Here is a 15000-nt window from a genome sequence, read left to right as displayed (position 1 = left end):
ATTTGGATATTGAAACAAAATTCGCAATTCCTGAAATGAAGCCAGTCCCACAGTGCGCTGTGCGCTGAACGTGTATGTGGCAGGTCTTGTTTGCATACCCAGCTTCCCCAGAATGTCTGGGATGACTGGAGCAGCATATAACTGCGCCTGCTGGGCTTGTGCAGAGCCCGTAAAGCTAGTGGTGCTGGGAGCACTGGGGTGTGTTGGGCAGCTCTGCTCACAGCCTGAACTCCGAGCTCATCGCCAGAGCCGTCTCCCCAGATGGTCCCAGCTGCAGGAGATCCGGTGCCTCACACACTGATACGATACGCTCGCTAGATCATCACACAGGGAGTGGAAACTCCTGTCAGCGTGGCAGGATTTGCCGTTTCACAGATGAGGCTCCCTGTGCAGGGTACTCTCACCTCAGCGGAGCTGCTGTTTATTTTGGAAAGCATCTGTCCGTATGGTGTGGGTGAAGGTTTGGACGGAGAGGGCTGTTCTCACAGACCGGTGTGCATTTTAACATATGTGGGGTGGGGGTGGAGGTGGGGGGGGGGGTGTTATTGGGGGGTTCCATAGAGATTAAGAAGTGAGTATTATAGGACACAGTTTGTGCAAGGCATAAAAGATTTATAATGGCCTGGTGAAGCCTGGTGAACTTGATGTCTTGAATAGCTCGTACCCTGCAGGTCCGTGTTGTGTTTGCAGCTGCGTCAATAAGGAAGAGAGAACGTTTTTTTTGTCCTGTTAATCCCACTCAGTGACTAACGAGCAAAAATGTGTGCGGTGTGTGTCTAAGTCTAAGGTGAATTTGCGGTTGCCAGGCAGCGGCGAGCAACAGGCCTTTGTGGTTATTGTTCGCAGTGCGGTCGGAGTTGGACAGTAGTTGCAGTTAGGAAGGGTGGCCTGCAGTCTTCTGAAGAATGAAATGCAGGAAAGTGTGTGTGTGTGTGTGTGTGTGTGCACGTGCAGGTGGGGGGTTAGATTTTAAAGGGAAGATTATGTGTATTGTGCAAGGTGTTGTACAACTGTACATAAACACTGTAGCCCTTAATTCACTTCACCTGCCATAGAAAGATGGCAAAAGTCTTGCTTAAGTGATCAAACTTAAATTTTTACCAAAATAATAGCAGGTTTTCTCTTGCAAGGAGTCATGACACATAAGACAGTTAAATATGCTGAAAATATTACTGTGTATATTTCATTAGGATTTCATATTCATTTCATATTTTATATTCATTCGGCTGGTGCTCTAGGAGTTGGCCTCGTGTGGTTCTCTGTTGAGCTGGAGTTGAGGTAAGGTACTTTGCCCAGGTGTGCGACCTCAAATCCCCGCCCAGGACGCTGCCCTAAGCCAGTCCCCTTCCAGAGAGGGAGAATGAGGCTTTCTGGCTTATACTCTCTCATTTGAAAGAGTAGCGCACCTTCTCCCAGCAAAGGTAGCATTCAGAGTCCTATGTGCACACCCGAGGGACGGCTGGTGATAACTGGTGCGATAGCAGGCCGGCCTTTATCTGCCGTAGCAGCTGTGTCCTGTTTCTCCAGCACACACACGGACACGGTCACACTGAAGATTTGTCCTCAGCAGGGCGTGTGCCTCGCTGATCTTCCCTCAGAGACGGCCTGTGAAATGTCTGCTGTTCACTCGTAAGATGCCACCCTTAAAGATCTCGCCCTTAAATATTAGCCTTAAATATCAGCCGATCAAGGCATGTTTGTGTAAAGATTTCTTTCAGTTCGATGTAGATGTCATGAAGAACATATCATGAAGATGTCATGGATAATTTAGCGCTAGTCATCACTCATCTTTCTTACTTAAAGGGTGTGTTTGCTTTAAATTTCACATGCACCATTTCTGTCAGAAGTCCACAACGATTTAAAGTGGCCTTAAAAATCGCAGGCACAGCAAGACATCCTTTGCTCCATGAAAGGGTTTGGTTACAGTGTAGCATAGTCATTAAGCATCTATCCTTGCCACCAGAAGGCTACTATTTCCCAGGTGGGACACGGCTCATATAACCTTGGGCTTGTTCCCGAAACGGCACTGTTTCGGTGAATATACAGCTGTAAAATGCTGGCTTATGTAAGTGGCCCCTGAACAAGGGCTTCTGCTCAGCACAGGCAACAGTGATAATGGTGTTGCTTCTCCTCGGGACGTCCTTGTGGCAGGCAGCGGGACAGCGCAATGCCACTACCCAAGACTCCCTCTTCAAAGAGGGGCGAAACCCCAGCGCCCGTCTCCATATAAAGACCCCTTTATCTCAAACCCTAATCCACTCTCACCACAGTGCCTACTGTATGTGCGGTACTGCGCATAGTCAGGGATCGACGCACGTCTTTGCCTCGTTTTTATAAGCGCCGGGCAGACCTGTGAGTACATTTCCGCGTGAATGAGCGGCTGGAATGAACACCGGCAGGACTATGAATGATGATGCGCTGGCTTACGATGCTGTGCTGGTGTCTGGGGAAGTGCGTTAGGCCCCAAACACCCAACACCCAGCTGTCCATGTGCCTCGCACTCTCTCACTCATCGGTGTGAAGTCCCCCTCCCGGCCCCTCCTCTGTCACCGCGGTCCTCACAGCTGTGACACAGAGCCGCACAGCCCAGCTGGGACCCACCGTCTGCAGGAAAGGAGGGAGGGGGGACATCCAGGGTGACCATCGGTCTGCTCCAGTACCACACTGTCAGGCGTTCACCTGGGTCCCGCCCTGCTCAGAGGTGGTTAATAAGTGCTGAAGCTCAAACCATGATCAAAAACACTTAATTGATTTTGGACCATCTGCAGCTCAGAGCATTAGCTAGATGGGGCTTTAGTCTCTTATTGTGTTTTTCAAAATGACATGAATGTATCTGAAACTCGACAGATGGCATGATCAGTATGTTTTGTTCTATGCGTTAGTTCAAGGCATCTGCCCTTTCTATCTTCAGATTTCCCTAAGTGATCTGATGAGCCTTTGAGTCTCTTCTGGAGTCTGCAGCAAGCAGTAACACTGGCATCTCGCCGAAACTGAGAAGAAAGCTACGTTTGTTACTTCTGGTTTTTTTTATTACACTTGACTCACTCTAACAGCACGTGTATGTGCCTGCAATGGTTTGAAGATCAGTGTGGAACTGGGTCAGACGCCGCAAGGTGTGACTATCTCTCTCTCTCTCCCCCCTCTCTCTCTCTCTCTCTCTCTCTCTCTCTCTCTCTCTCTCCCCCCCTCTCTCCTTCCCTCTCTCCCTCTCCCTCTCCCTCTCTCTCACTCCCTCGCTCCCTCTCTCCCTCCCTCTCCCTCTCTCTCACTTCCTCGCTCCCTCTCTCTCTCACTCCCTCGCTCCCTCTCTCACTCCCTCGCTCCCTCTCCCTCTCTCTCACTTCCTCGCTCCCTCTCTCTCTCTCACTCCCTCGCTCCCTCTCTCACTCCCTCGCTCCCTCTCTCTCTCTCTCTCTCTCCCTCCCCCTCTCTCCTTCTCTCTCTCCTTCCCTCTCTCCCTCTCCCTCTCCCTCTCTCTCACTCCCTCGCTCCCTCTCTCCCTCCCTCTCTCTCTCTCACTCCCTCGCTCCCTCTCTCCCTCTCTCTCTCTCTCTCTCTCTCTCCCTGCGCTCGCTGACGGGATGCACAGTGCCGCTTGTGAAATGTGTGCCGTGGGTGTGAAGGCCGAGCCTGACTGTATCCTTGTGTAAACAGGCCTGAGCTCCACTTGGCCCGGGCAGGCAGAGACACAGCTGTTCCCAGGGACAGAGACAGGGGAGGAAATAGCTGGAATACAGGCGGGGTGGGGGGGGGGAGAGGGGAACGGGGGCAGGCCAAACCGGGGGTCACTCTGACCATGGGCTCTGGGAGCCTCTGCTCGGCCTTCAGTCCAACCCGGACCTGCGAGTTTCTGCAGGGAGCCAGAGGAACCAGAACTGATAAAATACGAGGAAAACTTTTACTCTGGAAACTTGTTCTTCTCAGTTTTATTCACACCATTTTTTTATCATAAATAAAGTCACAGGAAGGAGTAGTAGGTAATAACTATATGAAGCTTGATTATGCGGGATAATCATTACATTACATTACACACTTTACAGTAATGGCTTGAATGTAATGTACTGTCGTCAAAATATATGGCAGCATCTGTAGGATGTAAAATTGTGGCAGGTGTGACACCCACCAGCTGGAGTGCTTACTGTATGTGTGCGTCTTTATGTGGCCGTACTCTGTGCTGTAAAGTGAACTGTAGACTCATTTTACCAGCCCGCTGACTCTCCTGCCCCCACCCGGATTTTTGACGGCTTAGTTACTGTGCTTTTGTGCACGCTGACAGAAGAAGTGACGTGTAGCAGTGCCGTTTTACTCCAGGGCACGCCTGGAAACGGCCCACTCACACCGCCGCCGAAGTACAGGTTTCTGCAGTTACCCACAATGCACTCCTCCTGCCAAAGACAGACAGATTGGAGCTGGATATAAAGCTGTGCTCCGTGTAGACAGAAGGAAATGAAAGTCTCTGTGCATTCACCGGCACGTACAGGAAGAGAGGGGGAAAAAGACAGGAAGGGGATGAAAGATCCCAGCATATGGATGGATGTATATGAAATACATTAGGATGATTAGAAAGAGCATAGCAGATGGAGCAAAATGGCTGCCTCCCTCTCTGCCATTTGCTGCTGCCCAGGTGGGCTCTGGGAAGGGTGTGGATTAGACTGTGCTTTAACAGTTAATTCCTGACTCTTCTCCCAGCAGTGTTTGATGGTGCTGGAAGCCTGTAGCCTGCGCTGTATGTTTTTATGATTATGACTCTCCCTCTAACTGACCTTCAGCTCCCAGCTCACAGATACGGTGTCAGGGGAAAGACATAAGCGAGGCCAACGACAACAGCAACAAAGTTTGTCAACCCCACAATTAAGAGGGAGTGTTCCGCTGAACAACCCTACGGAATTATGAGCGCAAGAGAGATGGTGTTTACAAACCAGCGTCTCCCCCCATGAGACAAATTAGTGCCGAGAGCCTGTGGAAGTGAATGGGGTTCTCTTTGTGGAAAATCACTCCCTACTCCTCTAACAATCTTGTTGGCTTGAATCGGAAGCGTGCTGAGTGATGTTGTTTATGGAGCTAACGAGCGTTACTTGGGTATTAAGCATTTAAGCCAAAGCAATGTAAGCGAGCACCTATCTGGCAAACTAGAAAGCTGCTGTCACCTTGCCAGCCTTTCGCTTAAAAGGAAGCAGCTGGCTAATCTCTTGTTTGTATTAATGCATGTTTATAAGGTTGCTGATAAAAAGGCTCTTCATGGGAAAAGGAGAGTTTTATTCAGGCTGTTTTGATGTTGAGGCTTTCTCAGTTCGGCACAGTCACTGCCGTCACTCTGAGAAGCGTGACTCTGTGTTTCCACCCGGCCTCCAGCCACTTTCTCTCAGCTGCTTTTCCTGCGCCTCTTTTCATCCAAGTCTGTCCGCCTCTGGGTTCCGGCAGCTGCTCGTCCCTCCCTGAAGACAGTGGGGTTTTTTTTCCCCCTGCTGCCGGTGCATTGGTGCCGGTCTGATTTTTAACCCAGGAGGTGGTTAGCAGGGAGATGTGTCTGTGCAGTAATCAGATCTATGCAGTGCATCTGCTTTGTGCAGTGTTGGAGGGGAGTCACAATATCGATGTGATTGAAGGAGAGTATGGATGTGATTGGTGCAGTGATGGGGACAGTATAGATGCGATTGGTGCAGTGATGGAAGGAGTATGGATGTGATTGGTGCAGTGATGGGGAGTGTACAGATGTGATTGGTACAGTGTTGCAGGGGGAGGTACAGTATGGATGTGATTGGTGCAGTGATGGGGAGAGTATGGATGTGATTGGTGCAGTGATGGGGAGAGTATGGATGTGATTGGTGCAGAGTTGCAAGGGGAGAGTATGGATGTGATTGGTGCAGAGTTGCAGGGTAGAGTATGGATGTGATTGGTGCAGTGAAGTGGGGGAGTAGAGATATGATTGGTGCAGTGATGTGGGGGAGTAGAGATGTGATTGGTGCAGTGATGTGGGGGAGTAGAGGTATGATTGGTGCAGTGATGTGGGGGAGTAGAGATGTGATTGGTGCAGTGATGTGGGAGTGTAGAGATGTGATTGGTGCAGAGATGTGGGAGTGTAGAGATGTGATTGGTGCAGAGGCTGGGTAGTTGCCTTGTTTTGCAGAGCCATGGCTTGGCCGTGTCTCCGGCAGGCTGCTGGCTCGGCAGTGTGCAGTCAGGAAGAGAGGCGCACAGAGGAAATTTCCAAGCGCACACAGAGCCCCATGCTTTGTTCACAGGCCTCCTCAGCGGTAATTACGCTTTTTATGAGCGGGACGATTTGGAAAACAGTTCCTGTCAAGTGAGGCAGGGGAATAATGACAAAAGGATGTTGGTACCTGGCTGGGTGGAGATTTGTTACTATAGCCTTTCTCCTGTTGGTGTTAATGCATGTGTGTGCGTGTGTGCGTGAGTGCGTGTGCGTGCGTGTGCGTGTGTGCGCACGCGTGTGTGTGCGCGCGCTGGCGTGTGTGTATGTGTGTGTGTATGTGTGTGTGTGTTCTTGTGCGTGTGTTTGTGTGAGAGACACATTTTCAGAACCCTTTGTTAGGAACCACTGTTTTGAAATGCCCATGGTTTAAATTGAGACATTTGCTTGTACTGTCCATAGTTTCAGCGACGGAGAACCACTCATTATATTGTTTTGCTTAAACACTCGTTACCTTATAGAGCAGGTCAGTGACAGAAACAGACACAAACACTAGCCCCTTTTTAGCTGTGTTTTCTCACATCTCTCTGGGCTGCAGCCGGTAACGTCCCCTCCTTGAGTTTCCTTTCATGCTCCTTCTGTGATTATCGCTCTTCTCCGGGCCTATAAATACCGTGGGGAAGTGAGCTCAGGCAGGCAGGCAGCAGCAGCAGGGTGTGCCTGTTACACCAAGGACCGAGTCAGAGGCCCCGGCGCCAGAGTGCTGCTCAATCTCACCATCAGCGGCCTGCACTGGTGTCTGCATCCAGCCGCTAACGCATGGCCTCCCGGGGGCCTCGTCCCAACGCCCCGTGGCCCTCCCCCCACCTGACGGCTGAGGTTAAACAGGTCTGCACTGCCTCACTGCCGGGACGGGAGGCTGGAGGCTGGAGGCTGGAGGCTGGAAGCTGGAAGCGGTGTCGGTGTTGTACACTTAGGCAAGGAACTTAACCCAGAATTTCTTCAGTAAACATCCAGCTGTATAAATGGATAACATGTAAAAACTGTAACTGATGTAAGTCGCTCTGGATGAGAGCATCTCCTAAATGCCAATAATGTAATAATGTAAAGCGTCAGGGGCTCTTTCAGCAGAGAGCAGGAGGTTTCCCCGCCGGCCGGGTGGGCTTCCTGATGGTCCCCCCGGCGGCCGCGCTCGGGCGTCCCCTCCGCAGCTGCGCCGGGGTCAGCGGTGTGAGGGCCCGCGGCGACGTTTCGTGTCCGTGTCAGCGACAGAGAGCTGATTACCGCCTCTCCAGATGTGAGAGGGGCCGTTCATCCTGACGGGCCGCCGGGATGGAAATAGCCGCTGTCTCTAAGCGGCTGGCAGATGCGCATGCATGGGGAGGCGGGGGTGGGGGGGGGTGGTTGTTGCATTGTGTTGCATCACCTCCCTGAGGCTGTCTCCCATGCCCCTCATCAGCACAGCGCTGTCTGTGCGCCCGGGGGACTCCTGCACAATGCCACACTTATTCTCCTCCTCTGTTTATACCCTCATGAATATGCCTGCAGTCCTGATGCCACTGTCACCGGGATCATTCTCGCTGCTGCTAAAGAATAAAAATCTCTGGGCCTTTTTTGCACGCAAACGGTGTGCAGAAACGGACTCATTCTGCATCCACCATCACCGAGCCCAGAAATCATGGAGATGCAGCTGGCTGTACAGTGTCTGCTGTAATAGGTATCTGTCAGAGGAGCTCAGAATAGGATGATTTATGGTGATGAGGTAGGGAGAATCAGCACCCTCTCTGCGCTGCAGATGTGTGTTACTGTAGGTGTGGTGTTTGGGACAGCGGTTTTGCTAAAATTACGCCAATCCACCACATAACAAACATGATATTTAGAAGTGCCACCGCCGTCGCCTCCCAGCAATTTCTGCCGTGCTCAGTTTAGCCCGGTGCCTGAAAAGCACAGCTTGGGGTTTGGTGGGACGGTCCCTCGGAGATTACTCTTCACCTGTGCCTCTGTCCTGCCCCCCCTTGGGCTCAGCAGTGTGTGTGAGTGTGGTGATGTGGGGGGGGTCTCTCTCTCGCTCTCTCTCTCAGGGCTGCTGGGAGATTTAAGGAGGGTGATGGCTTTGTGAGTCTGCTAAGAATGAGATGTGGAATGTTTGCAGGCCAATCCATTAATAAGGTCATAAATCAGAGAGGAAAGTTGTATATGTGACTGCCATGTTGGCACTGCTGGGTCCCCACAGACCTCCGTCTGAACTCTGGAGGCGGTGGGGTGGGGTGGGGGGAGGGGCTGATGCCTGTCTTTGCTCATACCCCGATATGCTGCTGTCAGGACAGTGTGACGCAGCACGCACACACAGTCTAGCGTGAAAACTTGCTGAACCACTCTTGCCAGTGTCAGGTTAGGTGTACTAATCCACACATATCCTCAAACACAACTTGCTGCCAAGTGGAACATAAGACAGAGTCATGGTGTTTCAGTTGATGATGAAGAAATCCTTCTCTCCCTCTCTTTCTCTCCATCTCTTCCTCTTTCTCCTTCTCTCATTCTCAACCTCTTTTCTCTACTCTTTCTCTCCCTTACTCTTCCCTCTCTCTCCCGCCCCCTCTCACCCTGTCTCAATCTCTCTCCTTCTCTCTCGCTCCCTCACTTTCTCTCTCTCATTCTCTCTCTCCCTCCCTCTGTCACTCCCTCTCCTATTCCTGCTCTTTCTCCCTCTCACTTATTCCCATTCCCCCGCTCACCCTTTCCTTTGCTTTCTTGCTCCCCTTTCTCCCCCTCTCCCTCTTTCCCTTTCTCCCTGTCTCTCTCCCCCTCTCCCTGCCTCTCTCCTTCTCCCTCTCTCTCTCTCTCTCTCTCCCTCTTACTCCCTTTCTCTTGCACTCTTCCTCCCCCTCTCCTTCTCCCCCTCACTCTCCCTCTCTTCCTCCCTCTCTCCCTCCTCTCTCTGCCTCTCCCTCTTCCTCTTTCTCCCTCTCTCCCTCTCCCTCTCCCCCTCTCTTCTTTCCCCTCTCTCCCTCTTCCCCTCTCTTGCCCTCTCTCTCCCTTTCTCCCCCTCTCCCTCTTTCCCTTTTTCCCTGTCTCTCTCCCTGCCTCTTTCCTTCTCCTTCTCCCTCTCTCCTTCTCGCTCCCTTTCTCTTGCACTCTTCCTCCCCCTCTCCCTCTCCCCCTCACTCTCCCTCTCTTCCTCCCCCTCTCCCCCCTCTCTCCCTCCTCTCTCTGCCTCTCCCTCTCTCTTTTTCTCCCTCTCTTCCTCCCCCTTTCTCCCTCTTCCCCTCTCTCGCCCTCTCTCTCTCCCTTTCTCCCCCTCTCCCTCCCTCTCTTCCGCTGCTGCAGACCCCCAGCGCCTGGGCAGATGAGTGTTCAGAGAAGAGGAGGGGTTCCCACAAGCGCTCGGCCTCCTGGGGCAGCACGGACCAGCTTAAAGAGGTCAGGGACGCGTTCCCACCCCCTTTGTTCCATTCAGCGGGCCCTCCGCACAGCCCGGAGCAGGACGCCCCGGCCCCTCTGTCATTACCATATTAATCAGGGCCCGCGCTGACCCGCGAGTGGCCCGGTGTCAGGTCACATTACACAGCTCGACCCCCGACCCCTGACCTCACAGCCATGTCCTCAGTACGATCTGACATTCCTTCCTCTCTTTCTGTCCCAGATCACGCACTGATGATCCATTTGTCAACTTTTTTTTCCCCCGCTATTTCTTCAGAGTGGTTTTTCTTTAGGTTTGCTTAGATGTTTCTTTAGATTTCCTTAGACATTTAGATCTTCCCTGCTGTGTCTTTATGTTGAAACATAAATATGTTCACTTTTTCTTTTTTGCCTTTTCATCCATTTTTCCTGCACTTTCCTGCATAGCCCACTGTCCAGCATTTTTACACCACTCTGCCAGCTTCAAGGGCTAAAACCAATGCTGCTATATTGTTCCCAGCAATTTTACATGAATATATCTTAGGCAGTGAACTATTCATCAAGGAAGCACAGGTGAGAAAATGCTGCCATTCAGTAAATGTAAATGGAGGCAAAGCAATGCCAGCATTTTTGTGGCTGATGATCCCTCATTATTTAGGCAGGTGAGATATCCAGTCAGTTTCAGCTGAAGGGCCCGTATTGCATGTCGATTTACGTTGTTTCCCCCTGGTGTTTCCTCTGGTGTTCCTCATTATTTCAGCATTGCTTTGCCACCATCAACCCCGAGAGACCTGACTCTACCAAACACACTGCCACCATCATCCCTGAGATGCCCCTGGCCAAAACCCCACACACCCAAACACCCTGCCCCTGAGGGGTATACCCCACACACTCTGCCCCTGAGGGGTATAACCCCACACAGTCTGCCCCTGAGGGGTATACCCAACACACTCTGCCCCTGAGGCTCAGGTCACAGGGTGGGGGTGAGGAGTAGCTCCTGTGTGGGGCTCAGGTGTGCGGGTGTCCTGGTGTCAGTGTGGACTGTAATCACACAGGAATGCACTGCTTATCAGAGGAACTACACAGCCCTCTGAAGTTCCTCATTCTGCACAGCTTACATCACTGTGTGTGTGTGTGTGTGTGTGTGTGTGTGTGTGTGAGAGAGAGAGACAGAGAGAGAGAGAGCGAGAGAGAGAGACAGACACGCACACACACACAGAAATATGCTAGGTGTGGGAGAACTTGGAACTCATTTCTAAAAGTATAAGAATGAGAAGCCTCTGCCGCTCCCTGTAATTTGTCTGTACCTGTCATTACTGTGAACTGTATTTACACACCAGAGATTCTCATATTTAAACTAGAGTTTGTCATGGGAAACCGCTTGCCAGTGGATAAATACATATTTGTGCGAATGTGTCAGGCCTGACCTCTCGACCCTGTGACCCTTGGGCCTGCTCGCTCCTAACCTTGCCCTCTCTCTCTCTCCTCTCTCCCTCCCGCCCTCTCCTCTCTCCTCTTTCTCTCACCCTCTCTCCTGCAGATCGCTAAGCTCCGTCAGCAGTTGCAGCGCAGTAAGCACAGCAGCCGCCACCATCGCGACAAGGAGCGCAAGTCGCCCTTCAACGGCAGCCACGCCGCCCTCGGCCAATCGCAGGTGAGCGCGCAGGAGACGCCACTGTTGCCATGTTAGCGGCTTGTTGTCGTCGCGGGTGACCCCGGGTAGCCTCTGCGGAGACCAGGGTTTGTTCTGAATTTTTGAACTGACGTCTGGCCAGGGTAATAGTGCTAAACTGAGATGGCTGCTCTGCTCAGACTGATATTTAGCAGAACACTGAAGCACATGCCTACTTTACATTACATTATTGGCAGCAGATTATTTAGCAGATTATTTAGCAGATGCTCTTATCCAGAGAGACTTGCATCAATTACAGGTTTTTACAATGTTGTCCATTTATACAGCTTGATATTTACTGAGGCAATGCTGGCTACCAAGTACCTTGCCCAAGGGTACAGCAGCACTCCAGCGGGGAATTCGAACCGGCAACCTTTCGGTTACAAGCCCTGCTCCTTAACCACTATACTACACTGTCGCCCGCTGCCGGGTACTGATGTAGCTGTGACGACACTGGCTTTGAGGGAGGTGTAATAGATTGTGGAGTTGGGATATTGTCTGGTATTGATGACTTTAAATGAGGTTTTGAGTTTTGATAAGAGTATTGTAATATAATACTAATTTGTTACTTCAAATGTTGTCTATGAGATGTTATGCTGCATGACACTAGATCTGGTCATTAGATTAGACATTCATAGATTAGATTTAGGATCAGGCATCAGCAGCAACTACTAATGCCTGTGAGATGCTAACACTTAGAGCTCACATTTAGCCTGTGTGTTTTATTCTGTCAAATTGATTAAAGTGTGAGCTAATGGTGAAGCGCTCCTTTTTTCAGTCCCGTGAGACTGCTGGTTCATGTGTCTGTCTGTCCTCTGTGGGTTTAGGCAGAGAGTTTCTGTCTGTCCTGGCTGGAGTTGTGTGCGTGCATGTGCTTACGGAGAAAATCGCTGTCTGCGTATATTAGTTTGTAAGACAGTTTAATAATGCTGAATGTGCCTGTGTGTGCATGTGTGCATGCGTGTGTATGTAACTAAACAACACAACATTGCAGAAATCAGACTTGTGTTTGCTTGAGTGTGCCTGTGTGTGTGTGCGTGCGCGTGTGTGTGTGCGTGTGCAGTGATAGGCTCCTTGCTCTGAAAGGCGTGTGTGCCCGCGGGGGCAGAGGGAGCGTTCATTAGCGGCTCCCCTCTCCTCGTTTCTGTGTTTGTCCGTGTGTTAGCGGAGCGCGGCGCTGCCCGCCTGGCCCAGCCCGCTCCCTGTGAGGCCTGTGTTTGCGTCTCCGTGTGTGTGGCAGACTCCAGCACCATCTGTCTCCCTGGCGCATTCCAGCCCCGCTGCACCTTCACCCCCACGCTCTTGCGTTCTCCACGCATACACACGCACACACACACACACACACACACACACACTCACACACACGGGGCTGCCGAAATAAACGGCATATTTCGCTGCATTTATTACTTTATCAGTCATGCCTTTCCATGAGCCACAGCTGCTGTCAGCGGCCTTTGTGTGATGTATTTCTGAGGTGTGTGTGTTGTGGACTCCTGCCTTGAGGAGCTGAAACACGGAGGATATTTTCAGCACAGGGTTCCTCTGTGTTGTGCTGAGAGGAGTGAGGAAAGAGGAGAGATGTGAACGCTAGAGGGCCTGGCGGTGGCTGGCGGAGGGGAGGAATGTTTTCTTCCTGGCTGCAGTGCTCTGGTCAGGCCGTCTCCCTGCCCGCATTTATTTATGCAGACTGCAGATGTGGGAAATGATGGATTTCTCCGAATGGATATTTCTGAGTGTGTGATCCCCTCCTACATAGAGCTTTCACACACACCTGTAAGCATGGAAACATTATCAACAATACAATCATTCCTGTACACACCCACACACACACCTGTAAGCATGGAAACATTAATAACAATGCAATCATTCCTGCATGCACGCGTGCGCGCACACACACACACACACACACACACACACACACACACACACACACACACATAGATTACATGAATTTAGCAGAAACACGTGCACACACACACACACACACACACACACACACACACATATTACATGAATTTAGCAGAAACACATGTGCACATGCACACTCTCTCACACACACACACACACACACATACACCTGCAAGCATAGAAACATTAATAACAATGCAATCATTCCTGCATGTGCGTGCGCGCACACACACACACACACGCATATATTACATGAATTTAGCAGAAACACGCGCACGCACGCACACACACACACACCTGCAAGCATGGAAACATTTCTAACAACGCAGTCATTCCTGCATGCGCGCACACACACACACACACACTGTCTTGTACTGGGGTGTCAGAAGATGAGTCAGTTTTACCAGGGCTGGTTATTGATTGACTGGCTGATGTTCTCTGTGTGTATTTGTGTGCATGCGGTTGCCCAGACTCCTGCTGCTCTCCCAGCAGCTGGAAGCAGGGGAGTTTTATTTTCCTTCCCTGGGTATTTCCCCCTCTCTCTGATCACTCTCTGCTTCAGATTAACTCTAATAGGAAGCAGCTGAGGCAGAGAGAGGCCAGCGGAGCCTCGGATACCCGGCGCTGTTAATCACAACAGCACTCACTTTATTCGGACGGGGTGAAGGGGGCATGTTAGCGCCCCTTACCATTGGGGTGTGTTTATATTCAGTCAGAGGAGAGGGGCACAGCCTCCCAGAAATCACTCACTGGAGTGTGTGTGTATGTGTAACTAAACAACACAACCTTTCAGAAATCACACTTGGGTGCATGTGCGTGTAATGTGCACGTGTGTGGATGTGTGCGTATGCATATACAGTATGTGTATGTGTGTGGTGTGTGGGTGTGTATGGTGTGTGGGTGTGTATGGTGTGAGTATGTGTATGGGTGTGTATGGTGTGTGGGTGTGTATGGTGTGTGGGTGTGTATGCATTGGTGTGTGTGTGGGTGTGGGTGTGGTGTGTGTGTGTGGTGTGTGTGTGGTGTGTGTATGGGTGTGTTTGTGTGGCTGTGTGTGTGTGTGTGCGCGTGTGCGTGTGTGTGTGTATGTGTGTCTATGCGTATGCATGTGCATGTGTGAGGCTGTGTGTGGGTATATGCGTGTGTGTTTGTGGTTTGTGTGTGTTAGTGCCAGCATCACAAATATGCTGTTACTCAGTTACAAGAAGACGCAGCCAGAAAGCAAGCAAAAGGAAACAAAAAAACAAAGAAAAATAAGATAATGAAGTGCCCTTTAATAACCTCTCTCTCATTTCCTGCTTCTCCAGGTGAGAGCTTCAGCCAGCCATACAGTAATAGCAATAACAATTAATTATGATAGCCTCATGCATATGGCAGGAGCATTCAGATGGAAAATAGTAGCGTAATAGTACAGTAAAAGGATTGTTTTTCCTTAAATGATCAGGTGGTAGTGTCTGTCACTTCTGTTCACATATGCTGTCTGCATCTGTGTGCTTTTGGAACAGCCTGTGGCAGAGAAAATTTCACATACATCTTTGGCAGTTCCTCATAGTCTTTGTGAGGTCATGCTTGCACAGTCTACAAGCTAAACACAATAACTCCTCCTGCCCACTCACAGGGGAAAAATCAACCGCAGTAGTGTGTGTGCGGTTGTTTTTCTTCAGATGAAGGAGGGAAACAGCACCCACTGCTGGCAGAATAGAGGCACTGAAACTGGAGCTATACACTCCACTCAAAATGCACGAGAGGTTTTCTTTTTGTTACAGAAGGTATACTTTGCACATATACTTTGCTGCCCAAGCTTAAAACAGTGACGTTCCTTAAATAAAATGATATCAAAAACATTCTCACCAGTGTTGCGATGTACAGT

General features: G+C 50.7%; 1 protein-coding gene across 1 annotated transcript in view; it reads left to right on the top strand.

The window, feature by feature from the left end:
• Positions 1-15000, top strand: part of LOC118785327 (protein FAM117B-like) — a 38876-nt gene that overhangs the window by 13653 nt on the left and 10223 nt on the right. The window contains exons 3-4 of the mRNA XM_036539916.1: positions 9479-9571; positions 11091-11204. Of these exons, the coding sequence (XP_036395809.1) occupies positions 9479-9571; positions 11091-11204 (207 nt within the window). The remainder of the gene's footprint in view (positions 1-9478; positions 9572-11090; positions 11205-15000) is intronic.

The sequence above is a fragment of the Megalops cyprinoides genome, chromosome 11, assembly GCF_013368585.1.
Source record: "Megalops cyprinoides isolate fMegCyp1 chromosome 11, fMegCyp1.pri, whole genome shotgun sequence".
Classification (NCBI taxonomy): Eukaryota; Metazoa; Chordata; class Actinopteri; order Elopiformes; family Megalopidae; genus Megalops; species Megalops cyprinoides.
This window is presented reverse-complemented; position numbering and strand designations above follow the sequence as displayed.